Source organism: Natator depressus, chromosome 10 (assembly GCF_965152275.1).
Source record: "Natator depressus isolate rNatDep1 chromosome 10, rNatDep2.hap1, whole genome shotgun sequence".
NCBI lineage: Eukaryota > Metazoa > Chordata > Testudines > Cheloniidae > Natator > Natator depressus.
The window spans coordinates 64,599,332-64,613,394 of NC_134243.1; the positions used below are offsets into that span (position 1 = coordinate 64,599,332).

General features: G+C 45.5%; 1 protein-coding gene across 1 annotated transcript in view; it reads right to left on the reverse strand.

Moving 5' to 3' along the window:
* Positions 1-14,063, reverse strand: part of ATP8B4 (ATPase phospholipid transporting 8B4 (putative)) — a 174,110-nt gene that overhangs the window by 96,280 nt on the left and 63,767 nt on the right. The window contains 1 exon segment of the mRNA XM_074964516.1: positions 4,714-4,775. Within this exon segment, the coding sequence (XP_074820617.1) occupies positions 4,714-4,775 (62 nt within the window).

Below are 14,063 nucleotides of genomic sequence, written 5' to 3' on the forward strand. Positions count from 1 at the left end.
GTGCCGCCGACAAAAGGCTCTGGGCGGCGGGGCTGCGAGCTCTTGCCGGGCAGCGCAGCTGCAGAGCCACGGCCTGACCCGGTGCTCTGTGCTGCATGGTGGCATGGATGGCTCTAGCTGGGCGGCACGGCTGTAGCACCGCCAGCCACCGGTGCTCCAGGCAGCACGGTAAGGGGGCAGGGAGCGGGGGGGGGGGGTTGGATAGAAGGCAGAGGAGTTCAGGGTGGTGGTCAGGGGTGTGGACAGGGGTTGGGGCAATCAGAGTGCGGGGAACAGGAAGGTTGAATGAGGACAGGGATCCCGGGGGGGCAGTCAGGAAGGAGAAGGGGGGTTGGATGGTGCGGAGGAGGGCAGTCAGGGGCAGGGGTTCTGGGGGCGGTCAGGGAGAAGGGGTGCTTGGATGGGGCAGGGATCCTGATGGGCAGTCAGGAATGAGAGGAGGGGTTGGATGGGGTGGCGGGGGGCAGTCAGGGGCTGGGCTCTGGAGGTGATCAGGGGACAGGGAGGGGTGATGGGTAGGGGTCCTGGGGGGCCATCAGGGGACAGTGAACGGGGGGATTGGATGGGGCAGGAGTCCCGGGGGGGCCGTCAGGGGGCGAGAAGCAGGGGGGTTGGATAGGAGGCGGGGGCCGGGCCACACCTGGCTGTTTGGGGAGGCACAGCCTACCCTAACTGGCCTTCCATACAATTTCAGAAACCTGATGTGGCCCTCAGGCCAAAAAGTTTGCCCACCCCTGTGCTAGATCTTAGCAACTCAAAAATCTCAGAAGAATTTGCCTTCAATGAGCTTGCTTGAGCCTCTTATAGCTCGTACGGTGACCAGACTGCACAAGCACCATCCCCACAGCATGCTCCCTACAGCTCATGACTACAGAAGCAAAGCCAGACTTTCCTTATAATGGATGCTCCTGACTGCTCTGGGCCAGGGTGGGGCTTGGCACTGGAAAGAAGAGCAGGGAGCCTCTCTCTCCTGTCCTTTCAATGGTGCCCCTGCTGGCACCCAAGCAGCATGGAGGAGGAAGCCATCTGATTCAAATGCAGAAGGGACAAGAGCTGGACATAAGGTGTTGCAGGAGAAGGCCTGTGGAGTAGGTGACTGGGACAAGGAGCCTGGAAGGCAGAGCCCGTGACTGGAGGCTGGCAGGGGGTGGAGACTGGGACTGGCTGGGCAAGGAGACAAGGTCTGGGAGCTGGGAAAGGAAATGGGGGGCACTGGAAGTGGGAACCAATGGGGCAGCAGAAAGGAGGTAGGTGTGAGGGGAGACAGATCTGACAAGGGATGTACGGGGGGGAGAATTGGGGCTGACTGGGCAAAGACAATGGGACAAGGAACCATGGTAGGTGAGGACATCGAGATTGGATGAGAGGAAGACTAGTGCTGGAATCCAGTTGGAACGGGAATGTGGGCGGTGGAAGCGGCAACTGGAGTTCAGGGGGAGATAAAAGAGAGAGATAGGTCAGGGACTGGGGGAGGGAACAGGGAATGGCTGGATAAGGAGACCAGAAAGGGAGAAACTGGGACTCAGACGGGAGATACTGGGAAGTGAACACTAGGGCTTTCAGTTCCTAGGCAGTGGCTGGGCAAGGAGATTGGGACTAGTATCAAAAGCCATTGAAGTGGAGACTGGGACTGACTAGGTGAAGACAATGTCACTGGAACAGGAGTCAGTAGTGAGGTAGAGGCAGGAAAGGGACTGAGACAGATTGGAGGGGATAGAACAGAAGGAATCGAACTTGGGAGGAAATTGCCAGAAGCGTCTGTTGCACCTACAGCACACTGTCCTGGAATGGAACCCAAGATTCCTGAGTTTCCTCTGCTGTCAGCAAATATCTGTGAAATCCATTGACAAAGTGTCCCATCCCCCTCAAGAGCTGGTCCACGTAAACAATAACCTACTACTACTATCAGTTACTCCATAACCTCAAATGGCAGAATCTTTGCCATGGTTCCAAACCTGCTGATGAACCACGTGTGTATCAATATGATGCCACATGATGGAATTTCTTTTTTTTTTTTCAGTTTGATTTTAAAAACCTAAGCTATTGCATATGGTGACCGGGCTGACCTTACCATTGGTTCTGCCTAGGGATTAGGTCCCTGGATTTCAACTCTTCCCCCATCTCTAGCATCTCCTGCTGGTGGTCACTCTGGTAGATAGTAACTCAGCCCTCTTGCCAGGTCACCACAGAAGTCTACCTCTTTCCAGGGTTACGGAGTCCAATAAATTATAGCAGTCCAGTATCCCCCAAAAAGGACTTTCCAGCCCAACTCCAGGCCCCTGCAGGCCTCACACCCTTACTTCAGGGCTTACAATGCCTATGTCGCCCTCATCACAAGGAGGAAAGGGGTAATGCCATCCTTGCTGCTGCCTGGCTCATAGGGGAGCCCAGGCTCTGACTGCCAGCAATATCAAGGACCCAGAAGTGCTCTGAGGCTGCCTCCCTGGCCACTTACTACCACTTACTTCTCCAGTCCAGGATGTGGCCACAGTCTCACCAAAAAAAACATGGAGTGAAGGGTTCCTTAATCCTTAAGAACAAGCTACTACCTCTTCTGGGGCCTGGGGGAGTTGCCACTTGACCTCGCTCCCCTTTCCTGCAGCAAGGACTCCCACTCTACATTTAACTCAAGCACTCAAAAGTTAAAAATGTCAGAATTAAGGTTGCCTGAGCCACTTTAATTTGGACCCCTTACTCACACGTATTATGATACTGTCTTTAATTATGTGATCACATATTATTTTTGTCACAGGAACCCTGCCTCATTCAGTGCACAAGATGGACCTGCTTAGGGAAGGATTAAGAGACGGTTGTCTATATGATCACTGCCTCCTATGTTGAAGAAGTTGGAACAAGTGTAGTGAACGAGGCAGGGGACTGCAGGAGGAGAAAGGATGGTCTCATGGTTAAGGAAGTTGAATTCTGCCCTGGATAACTGGATTCTATATTGGTCTCCACCACAGGGTTCCCATTTCAGGCTAGCTAAAACAAAACTTTTCACACGGAGTCACTAATTGTGTGTTCCTCATTTTATGGGTGTCTGACTTGAGTCCCTTGGTCTGATTTGCAGAAGTGCTGAGTACTCACAGCTGAAGTCAATGTCTCTGAACATATAACATGCTACATAATGCTAAGTACTCTGAAAAATCAAGTCCTAGGCATCTCAAATTGTGCACCCAAAATTAGTGGATACTTTTACTTTCGTCTCTCTGTGATTCAGTTTACCATCTGTAAATGGAGATAATGACCACTTGGGGAATATAAATTCATTAATATTTGTGAAGCACTCATATACTGTATTGATGTGCATCATAGAAAAACCTATGAAAATATTAATAATTCTGTCTTCAAAGCAGGGTTTGAATAGCGCGCAGTAAATAACGGATGGAATCACACATTGAACAATGAGGAGAAAACAAAATATTGAACAGCTGCTTATTAAGTGAGCACCATCTATCCTGTGCACTGAATGAGGAAGATAAAAATAGTATGTGATCATGTAATTAAAGACTGTATCATATACATATACAGAAGGGGGCGAATTAAGGTTGCATGGGCAACCTTAATTCTGGCATTTCCTAAATTTTGAGTACTTAACCTTGGAACTGTGCAGGGTCGGGCTAGATGGCTACAGGAGCATAACAGAAGGCAGATAGATTAGCCCCAGGCTAAGTAGGTCCCTTTTCCCTGGGTAAGGTAACAGGGAAGGTTCCAGAACAAACAGGAACCTTCTGGAGACAATTAAGACAGGCTGATTAGAACACCTGCAGCCAATCAAGAAGCTGCTAGAATCAATTAAGGAAGGCTAATCAGGGCACCTGGGTTTTAGAAAGGAGCTCACTTCAGTTTGTGGTGTGCGTGTGAGGAGCTGGGAGCAAGAGGCACTAGGAGCTGAGAGTAAGAACGCGGACTGTTGGAGGACTGAGGTGTACAAGCATTATCAGACACCAGGAGGAAGGTCCTATAAAGAGGATAAAGAAGGTGTTGGGAAGAAGCCATGGGGAAGTAGCCCAGGGAGCTCTAGCTGTCGCACAGCATTTCCAGGAGGCACTCTAGACAGCTGCATTCCACAGGGCCCTGGGCTGGAACCCGGAGTAGAGGGCGGGCCCGGGTTCCCCCCAAATCCTTCCAACTCCTGGTCAGACACAGGAGGAGTCGACCTGGACTGTGGGTTTAGAAAAACGGCCAAGCTGGGGGCTGCCGTGGAGCTCCAAAGCGAGCAAATCCGCCAATAAGCGCAAGACCCACCAAGGTAGAGCAGGAACTTTGTCACAAAACCTTAATAATGTTCTTCTAATATAGTTTTTTGTGTTTAATAGGATTAAAGTCAATGTACTAGACTGTTCATGTGAATCTTTAAAAGGAAATTTTAAAAGTAATTTGAGACAACAGAAGTACAATGAGCAAAATTAAAATGAAACTAAAAAAATAAGAGTTAAAGAATTTCTAAGGTCCCAAATTCTCCTATCATTCTAGACAACCAAATCTAATTAAAATCAGCAGGAATATGGATTATGAGAGAGTGAATCTTAAAACTGGATCAAACCAAGAAATTCCTCAGTGAAATCTCTGTTATCTTACAGGAAAAAAACATTTTGATGGTTCAATTGCATAGCCCTATAGCTTGAAAATGCAAAAGAATTGTGATTGAATATTGGTGAGATAATCTAAAAGTTAAAAATAAATTGACCATCTTTAAAATCTGTTTCTTACCTGCCATCAATGAGTACTTCAGCCTGTCGATTGTTCACCTGGTTATCACTCTTATGGCGAAACTGCAATATTAATGACATAAAAATAGTAGTTAGTTTTTGTGATCAAAAGTGAACATAAGGACCTGATCAAACAAGGAACTTAAGTATACAGATAACTTTAAGCAAGCAAGCAGTCTCTGTGAGTGAAATCCATTGACTTCAATGGGACCAGAATGTCACACATTGATTTTACATAATTTTCATGACATAAAAAGTACTTTAATAAACTCTTTGTTTTTAAAAATGAATTGGTAAACACTAAAGTATTCATTTGCCCCACAATAATTTAATTAACACATGCAATATTCTATGCATTTAATATAAAAATTAGCAAGCCATTGCCTATAAAAGTATTTATTGACTGTTGCTAACTAAATAAGTATACATTAAGACATTACAGACATAGACATTACAGATCGAAAATTGCTCTCCTCATCCATAACATTGCCAATGAAAAACAAGTTTTCTACTCCTTTGTCCAGTCCAGTTTTATGTGCCCAGAGAAAGGCTTCCTCTGCCTTTCTTTAGTAAACTATCCCACAGCCTAAAAGACACACATTCACTGGAAGAACTTTTTATAAATAACTTTTCCTTTATATTCCACAAAAAAATTCTTCTCTTATTTTCATGTCAATATTCCAAATTATGCCACCGATACCATTCTAAATAATTCCTCTCCATTCTTGGTGTCCTTATAAATATTTATGAATTATTATGTACCATTCCCACTTAACAGTTGCTCAACTAGTTTTACATATTTAGCTCATATAATCTTTCTTCATAAATCTATCCATTCAGCCTCAGCTATTTTTGTTGCTCTTTTTCCAACTCTCTGAAATTTATCTACATCTTTCCAAGAGGTAACCAAACACTGAGAACAGTGTTTCTGGTGCACTGTTACAAGACCCACTAGAAAAGTACTATCATGTCCTGGCACTACGATCCCTAGCCCAAAATTGGTTTGGACCTTTTTTTCCCATATTTTGTTTTAAACTCATAGCTAATACCATGTCCACTTTTCCTTCTTATATAAGTCCTTTTTGGAATTAATATTTTCCAGGTATCTCCTTCCCCACTGAACATAAGTATTTTGGATAATTTTTCTTTATTTATTCTAGTTTGCAATTTTCCCCACATTGGAGTTCATTTTGTTTGTTTTTTCCTATCTTTTTTCCTAGCCTCTCTGTTTTTTTGTATTATTTGTTTGCAACTCCTTCCAGTTTAGTATTAAACTGCATTTGCATTCATTAATATGCATTTTTAGTTCACTTCAAGTTGACTGATGGCAATGTTCAGTAAGACTAAATCTAACCCCAGTCCCATAGAAATCCATCTAAATATCTCCATCATCTCAATACACTGCTGGTTATCCTTAGTGAATTGTTTGCAGTCCTTCAGCCAGTTCTCAGCCCATTTAAAAATCCAAAACATCCAGATAAATTTAATCTGGTGTATTTCCCTCATCCACATTAACATACTGCACTATGTCCCAAATTCAGCAACTTACTTAAACTCACGTCTAACATTAAGCACAAGGAGCCCATTTAAAAAAATGGTTACCTACCTCTTCATAATTGTTGTTCTTCAAGATGCGTTGCTCATGGACATTCCATTCTAGGGAACAGAACACATGCCATTTCCTGTTCTGGTGGGACACAAACAAGTCCACCTTGGGAGTTCCCCACTTCCGGAAGATAATACTGACTACCTCGGGATGGAGCGACCACTCATGGCAAGACGAAAAAGTCCTGCTGAGGTGATCTGCCAAGATGTTCCTGGTTCCAGGCAGGTGCGTGACTATCAGATGAATGGCATGCCACACATAAAAATCCCAAAGGCAGAGAGCTTTTTGACAAAGGGCTGAAGACCTGGTACCTATTGATGTAATACAACGTGGCAGTATTGTCCATCAGGAGCTGCACCACTTTGCCCTTTAGGTGGGGCAAGAAAGCCTGGCAGGCCAGGCGAACAGCTCTGAGCTCCCTGACGTTGATCATCCCACAACCAGTGTCCCTGGATGCTCAGCTCACCCAGGTGGGCTCCCCAGCCCAGGTCCAAAGCATCGGAGACTACGGTCAGTGACGGGGACTCCCTCCAACACCGATCTGGGGTCCAACCCCCAATCCAGGGACAACCATATGTGGTCCGGCACCCTGACTACTTGGTCTAGGTCGTGCCTGTTGGGGATGTAGACCGACATCAGCCACACTCGCAGAGGCCGGAGATGGAGCCGAGCATGGCTGATAATGTATGTACAAGTAGCCATGTGGCCCAACAGCCACAGGCAGGTGTGGGCCTTGGTGAGCGGGTTGTTCTTTACATGGGAGATCAAGTCTGACATGGCCTGAAAACGCGCTTCCAGAAGGAAGGCTCTGGCTCGCGTGGAGTTGAGACCCACCCCATGAATTCTATTCGCTGGACAGACGATAAAGTGGATTTTTTCTCGTTTATTAATAGGCCCCCGTCACAGCAGGTGACATGCACCAGATCTTGCTACCGAGACCTGTCCTTGATGAGCCAGTTGTTGAGATATTGGAAGACCTGGACCCCTCGACATCTCAGGCCACTAGCTCCATACACTTTGTGAACACCCTGAGGGCCAAAGGGCAACACCATGAATTGAAAATGGCATCTGCCCACTATGAAATGGAGGAAACATCTGTGACCTTGAGAGTGGCATACTAATCTCCCGGATCCAGGGAGGGGATGATGGAGGCCAGGGAGACCATGCGAAATTTCAACTTTCTGAAAGACTTGTTGAGGCAACGCAGGTCCAGAATGGGTCCGAGTCCCTCTTTTGCTTTCAGAATTAGGAAGTAGCGGGAATAGAACCCTTTTCCCTTCATGTCCCAAAGGACCTCCTCCACCACCCCCACGCGTAGGAGGTTCTTGACCTCTTGGACAAGGAGTTGCTCGTGAGAAGGGTCCTTGAAGAGGGACGGAGAAGAAGAGGGGAGGGAGGGAGGGGCAGCTGAAAATTGCAGGATACAGCCCCGAGAAACTATGTCCAGCACCCAGCAGTCCGAGGTGACCCATGACCAGGCCAAATGGTAGGGACGAAGGCGGTCAAACATAGAACAAGGTGGATCCAGGCATCGCTCTCAAGTGCATCTTCAAAATGAGCACTTCTGATTCCCAGGATGCTTTGCCGGGCCGGGCTGCCCTTCTGTGCCAGAGGAACTCATCTTCCAGAGAGCAGGGTGGGGTCATCGCCACCTGAGTCTGCCGGATGACCATCGCCACTGGAGACCAGTGCCTGGAGCAAGAGGATCGGTGCCGGTATTGAGGGGACCGGTGTCAGTGCCAGGGGGACCGGAGATGTGATGGGTAGCACTCTCCAGGGGCAGGCGACCAAGATCTGCACCGAGAGGTCGACCAGCAGAAGGGCAAACGGTGCCAGTAGTACAGACACCAGCGCCTTCCTCTAGGCAATCCGTGTTGAGACGGGGGGACCGCGATTGTGGTGCCAGTGACCAAGGGCAGGGCCCAGATGATCTGGGCTGTGACTCTGGCAATCTGCGGCGCAGAGGAAAGCACTGTCTCGTCTCGGGGGATCGGTCGCGCTCCACTACCCTCTGAGGGATCTTAGTGGCTGCTTGCCCTCGTGGGGAGCCTTTACTGTTTCCTGCAGCACGTGCTGTGTCGGCGGGGCAGGTGGAGGCCTCTGCTATCTCGGCGCCATGAGAGCTTGGGACTTCGGTGTCATCAGGGGTTTGGATCCCCTACCACTCCTGGGAGTTGCAGTGGACCTTTTAAGGAGCTAAGAGCCCCAACCGGGGAGGCACAGATGCGTGGCTCTGGAGTGGCTGGGCAGCCCAAGCTGGGGCCCTTCCCATGGCCCTTCTTGCCTGGTGCTGGGGAGCCGTGCTTCCTTGCTTTCTTCTTGGGCACCGGCAATGGGAAGCAGTGCCAGGCAGGTACTTGGTGAGTCTTGGCAGGATGGCTTGGAAGCCGGATGAAGGACAGACTCCATGAGGAGAGCCCGCAAACGAATATCCCACTCCCTCTGACTCCTGGGCCGAAAGTTCTGACAAATACGGCACTTGTCCTTCACGTGTGATTCCCCCAAGCATTTGAGGCAGCTGCTGTGGAGGTCACTTACAGGCATAGGCCTGTTTCAGTCCACACAGGGCTTAAACCCGGGAGACCCGGGCATGCCCTGCCTGGGGCAAAGTCCCCACTGGGATTCTAACTACTAAACTACTTAACACTAACTACTATAAACAAACTATTTACAAGGTCCTAAAGCTCAAGTCAGTAGAGACAAAACTGCTAGCCCTTGCTATGCAAGGAAAGGCACTCCGACTAACACCACCGGTTGTAAGAAGGAACTGAGAGAGTGTAGAGCTGGCGGCGCCTGATATACTGACGCATGGGCATGGCACTCAAGGGGGCGCTGCCACTGGCCCTACGGATACCGCTAAGACAAAAATCTCCAATGACCATGCACATGGGCACGTGCACACCCTAGAATGGAATGGACATGAGCAAGCATTTGAAGAAGCATTAGGCATGCACTTGCCCCTTGAACACACCCAGGGGTGCTGGAACAAACTTTATAGTGGGGGAGCAGATGATGGAAGTCATGGAAACCAGAGAAGTAGACTTTCTAATGTGCTGGGGGGCCTACTCCCTCCTCTCCAGTGCCTCCTGCACGCCACAGAACAGCTATTTGCGGTGGGCGGGAGGCACAGGAAGGGAGTGGGAGGCACTGATCAGCAGGCGAGAAGCGCTGGAGAGAGGGGGAGGAGCTGTGGGGGGGCTGCTGGTGGGTGCTCAGCACCCACCATTTTTCCCATGGGTGCTCCAGTCGGCGCCTATGATGGAAACCATGCATTTGGTGTTTGCTATCACTACTTCAAGCCAGCACCACTAGTTGCTGCACCACTGAACACACCTTGCAGAATTGGGGCTCACAGGTGTTACTTAAGAGCATTTTAGTCTGATTCTGAGGGAACAATCAGCCCAGTTACAGGAAAATATAAAACCTTACTCATGTCAGTTAGTAAGCCTATTTGAAGTAAATACTACTCAAGGTCAATAAGGGTTGCAGAATCTAGCCTAACATTTTTGATTTTCAACTCTTTGGCTACAATAGGCTCTTTCCATTTCTAAGACACACATGCTCAATACTTATTTTATTAAAAAATCATTTTTGGCCCAACATTCAATCATCATTACATTTTATGACTTTCTTTGAAGATGAAACATGTAAAATGACTTATTTTTGAGAAACAACTTGTTACAGCATGTATTTTTATTCAAGAAAAAAAACTTAGTGGCTGTCAATGGTTTTGTTAATGTTACACATTAAAGAAATCCAAAGCAACCCTGGCTTTTTACCAGATAGCTTACTCTAAATGTAATAGTACATTTATTTAAACATCAATAGCACAAACTGTCTCAAAATTGTTTTACCTCTAGTTTGGCAGAAAACTTATTTTATGTAATTCAAAAATTATTATTTATTTGTTATTTTTATTATTTCTTATTTTGTATGGTCTATTTGTTCTCAGCGTGAAGCAAGTTCCATTTTTATTATCAAAGTTTGAGAACCTTGAACTGAAGACTAAGCATTGTGACTGCCAGATCAAGTGAATGCTCTTTCAGTGATGTGTTGTTATCTGTGATTGTTTAGAAACAGCAAGCAAATTCCATGGATACCAAAGGCATTGCTGCTTTTAAAATTTTTAGAATTTGTATATTGTTCTCACTGAACAGGGGTGATGATGGTGGTACATTCCCACTAACCCATCTGAGCTGGCTTCCCTTCATACTCAGTGGGCAGCCTTCTTCAAAAGGTCTCCACAGTCAGATAAAACACAGTAGAGAGGACACCAGACTAGCTGCTTTACCTTTTCTTTTAATTTTACCTCAAACATACTTTAATTTCTTATACAGATGTGGGCTGAGATTTCCAGAGGAGCCCAAGGTAATTAATTGGGAAATTCAATGGGATTTGGGCATCTTACAAAGGCTTTAGGCTCCTTTGTAAATCCCAGCCATATATTTTTAATGAAAGGATAAAGGAGAACTCTACGGGTAGAGGCAGAGAGGTGGGCAAAGAGACAATTGTTCATAGATTTGTAAGGCCAGAAGGAACAATTATGAAAATTTAATGTCACCTCCTGCATAATACAGGCCATAAAATTTCACCCACTGATGATTTCTACTTGAGCTAGAGCATTTCTTTTAGAAAGACAGCCAATCCTGATTTAAAGACTAAGGCTACGTCTACACTGCACACCTTATAATGGCGGGGCTGTGTCGCGGTTGTAAGGTGTACTGGGTAGCCCACTCTTTGTCGCAGGGAGAGAGCTCTCAAGTCTCGGTGACAAAATAAAACCATCCTGAATGAGGGGCGGTAACTTTGTCGACAGGAGAGAGGCTCCCGCCAATGAAACACTGTCCACGCTTTTTGCTGTTAAAACTTTTGTCGTTCAAGGGGGGTGTTTTTTCACATCCCTATGTGACAAAAGTTTTAATGAGGAAAGTGCCAGTACAGACAAAGCCTAAGTGACAAAGGGTATGTCTACACTGCAAAGAAAAACTCATGGCACTGCGGCTATGTCTACACTACTGCGGTAAGTCGACCTATGCTACACAACTCCAGCTACATGAATAACGTAGCTGGAGTTGACATACCTTAGGTCACATTACCGCAGGGGGTCAACAAGAGAAACTCTCCGGTCGACTTACTTTACTCTTCTCGTCGGGGGTAGAGTACAGGGGTCAACTGGAGAGCGATCTGCTGTCGACTTGGCGGGTCTTCACTTGACCCACTAAATCAACCACCGGTGGATAGATCTCAGAGCGTAGATCCCGGCTGCAGTGTAGATGTAGCCTGAGTCTCAGAGCCTGGGTCAACTGACTCGGGCTCACAGGGCCTGGCCTGCGGGGCTAAAAATAGCAGTGTAGATGTTTGGGTTTGGTCTGGAGCCTGGGCTCTGAGACCCTCCCCCCCTTTGGTTGGGTTTCAGACCTCAGACTCCAGCCCGACCCTGAACAACTACACTGCTCTTTTTAGCTCCACAGTTGACTCAGACTCTGAGACTTGACACTGGGGGTTTTTCTTTGCAGACATATACAGAGAGCCCACAACATCCCTTGGTAACTTCTTCCTGTGACTTATTACCCTCACTTTTAAAGTGCACCATACTTTCAGTCTGAATTTGTCTAGCTTCAACTTCCATTGAATGCCTTTGTGTGGTATATCTATTAACAAATCTTATAGAACCTGATTAAGTCACCTTAATCATCTATTTAATATGCTAAATAAACAGAGCTTCTTAAATCTCTCGCTCTAGGTAAGGTTTTCCAGAACCCAAATCATTCTTGTCACTTTTCTGAACCCATTCCAATTTTCGGAAGTGTGGACACCAGAAAAATAAATATCCATGTTAAATATATCAAAAGACAATGAAGAATTACTGACTGAAAGCTTCAGGATTAAGCTAGCAAGTTGACAGAGAATAGAAGGATGGGTAAACCTGTCTGTGGCAGAAGCTTGGCTTTGTCAGAATAAGCTGAAATGTGTAAACTTGGGCTGGTGAGGGGGTAGTGTGAAAGTCTATGAGAAACTTTGAGGGAAGACAGCTCCCATTATAAATTAGAGATATACACATAAATTTTCTTGGAGAGAGACAAAGCAAACACAAGATGAAAAAGAGGGCACACAAAATATGTACCTGGACTTGAGCCCATCAAAAGCAGTTTGTGACAACTTCTTACTACAACTTAAACTTGAGTGAGGATTTATCTTTCAGCATCCTTCATCTTTCTAGTAGAGGGATGGTAGTGGTGGTATTTCCTTTTTTTTACCCCTTGTCCAAACACTTTTTCTGGCTAATCACCATAGTCATTTGATACTTCGGCTGTTTAATGAAGACCAATCCTAATTTTTCTCAATAATTTTTGAGAGTTTGTATTCAACCTTGGTTCAGGACTTAATATTCATGTGGAATAGATTAAGTTGCTCATTCATTTTAGTGTTCAAGTTTACTGCACCTCTGCTCTTCTGACTCATGTCAACATGATTTATTTTTATACATATTAAAGGTCACAAGCTGGATTTCATTTTGCTTTGGCTACAAATTTTAAATCTATAATCAGTAACTTTTCTGATCACTATAAGATTTGTTCTGCTGTTTCTTTGGTACTGTTAAGAACAGCTTATGTGAGAGGCAATGTAGTGTAGTGGTCTACGAGTGGGCAGTCTGTCATGTGTTTGCAGCTTTGTCACCACTTCACTTGTGTGATCTTGAATAAACCACTTGAAATCCTTGCTTCTTAGTTTATCCATCTGTAAAATTAGTATACCACCTCTCTACTGCATAGGGCGTTGAAGAGACTTAATATTTGCAAATGACTGAGATCCTTGAATAAAAGTGTGTGTGTGTGTATATATATGTGTGTGTACACAAAGTATTTTTATACTTAATCCTGTCTGATATTTTTTGCTTTCTTTTCTATTGTAAAACACACTCCCCTCCTTCTACAGAGGAAGAGACAGGTAACACCACTTTAATTTTAATAAGGCAATTCTCTTCATCCATTTTAGATTATTTCTTTTGCTTGTCATTTTTCATGGTATTCTCAAGAGCATAAAGGAAATAGAGCCAACTGGTTGCAGACTGTAATACTACTGAAAACACTCTAGTTACACTGTCCACATGCTAATTTGGAGAGCTTTGTGTGTGGTTACAGAGATTATCTGAGGCAGGTCAAACTTAATTAGTCTAACAATCTTATCAGAACCAATACAGTCTTCTACTTTTTGTTAAAGAGTTATCAACTGTGTTTTAAATCCTGAGAGACTAACATGTTCTAATCCTATGAAAATTAACAACAAAATACATGCCAAGCTGTCCCCCAGAAGTTCTCTTCTTTCTGTTCTCTCACTTTTTCAGCTTTCATATCTCCCTCACAAATTTTTCTTTGCAAAAAGACCCTAGTGTCATGTGGCGGTTTCGTTCAAACACCTATTTAACTGATCCTTGGCGTATAGGCTTCTGAGAGAGAAAACGTGGGTAATGTAATATCTTTTATTGGATCAACTTCTGTTGGTGAGAGAAACACACTTTTGAGCTTACACAGAGCGCTTCTTCAGGTCTGAGAAATGTACTCAGACTGTCACCGCTAAATACAAGGTGAAACAGATTGTTTAGCATCAGTAGTTAATACATATTTTAAGGGACCATGCAAGGTGAAGGGGCTTGTTAACTGGAGAAAACAGAATTACTCATGAACTTGCAGATGCTATGATGGCTCATGCTGCCTTGCTCAGTTTTAATTCAAAGATCTTGGTAT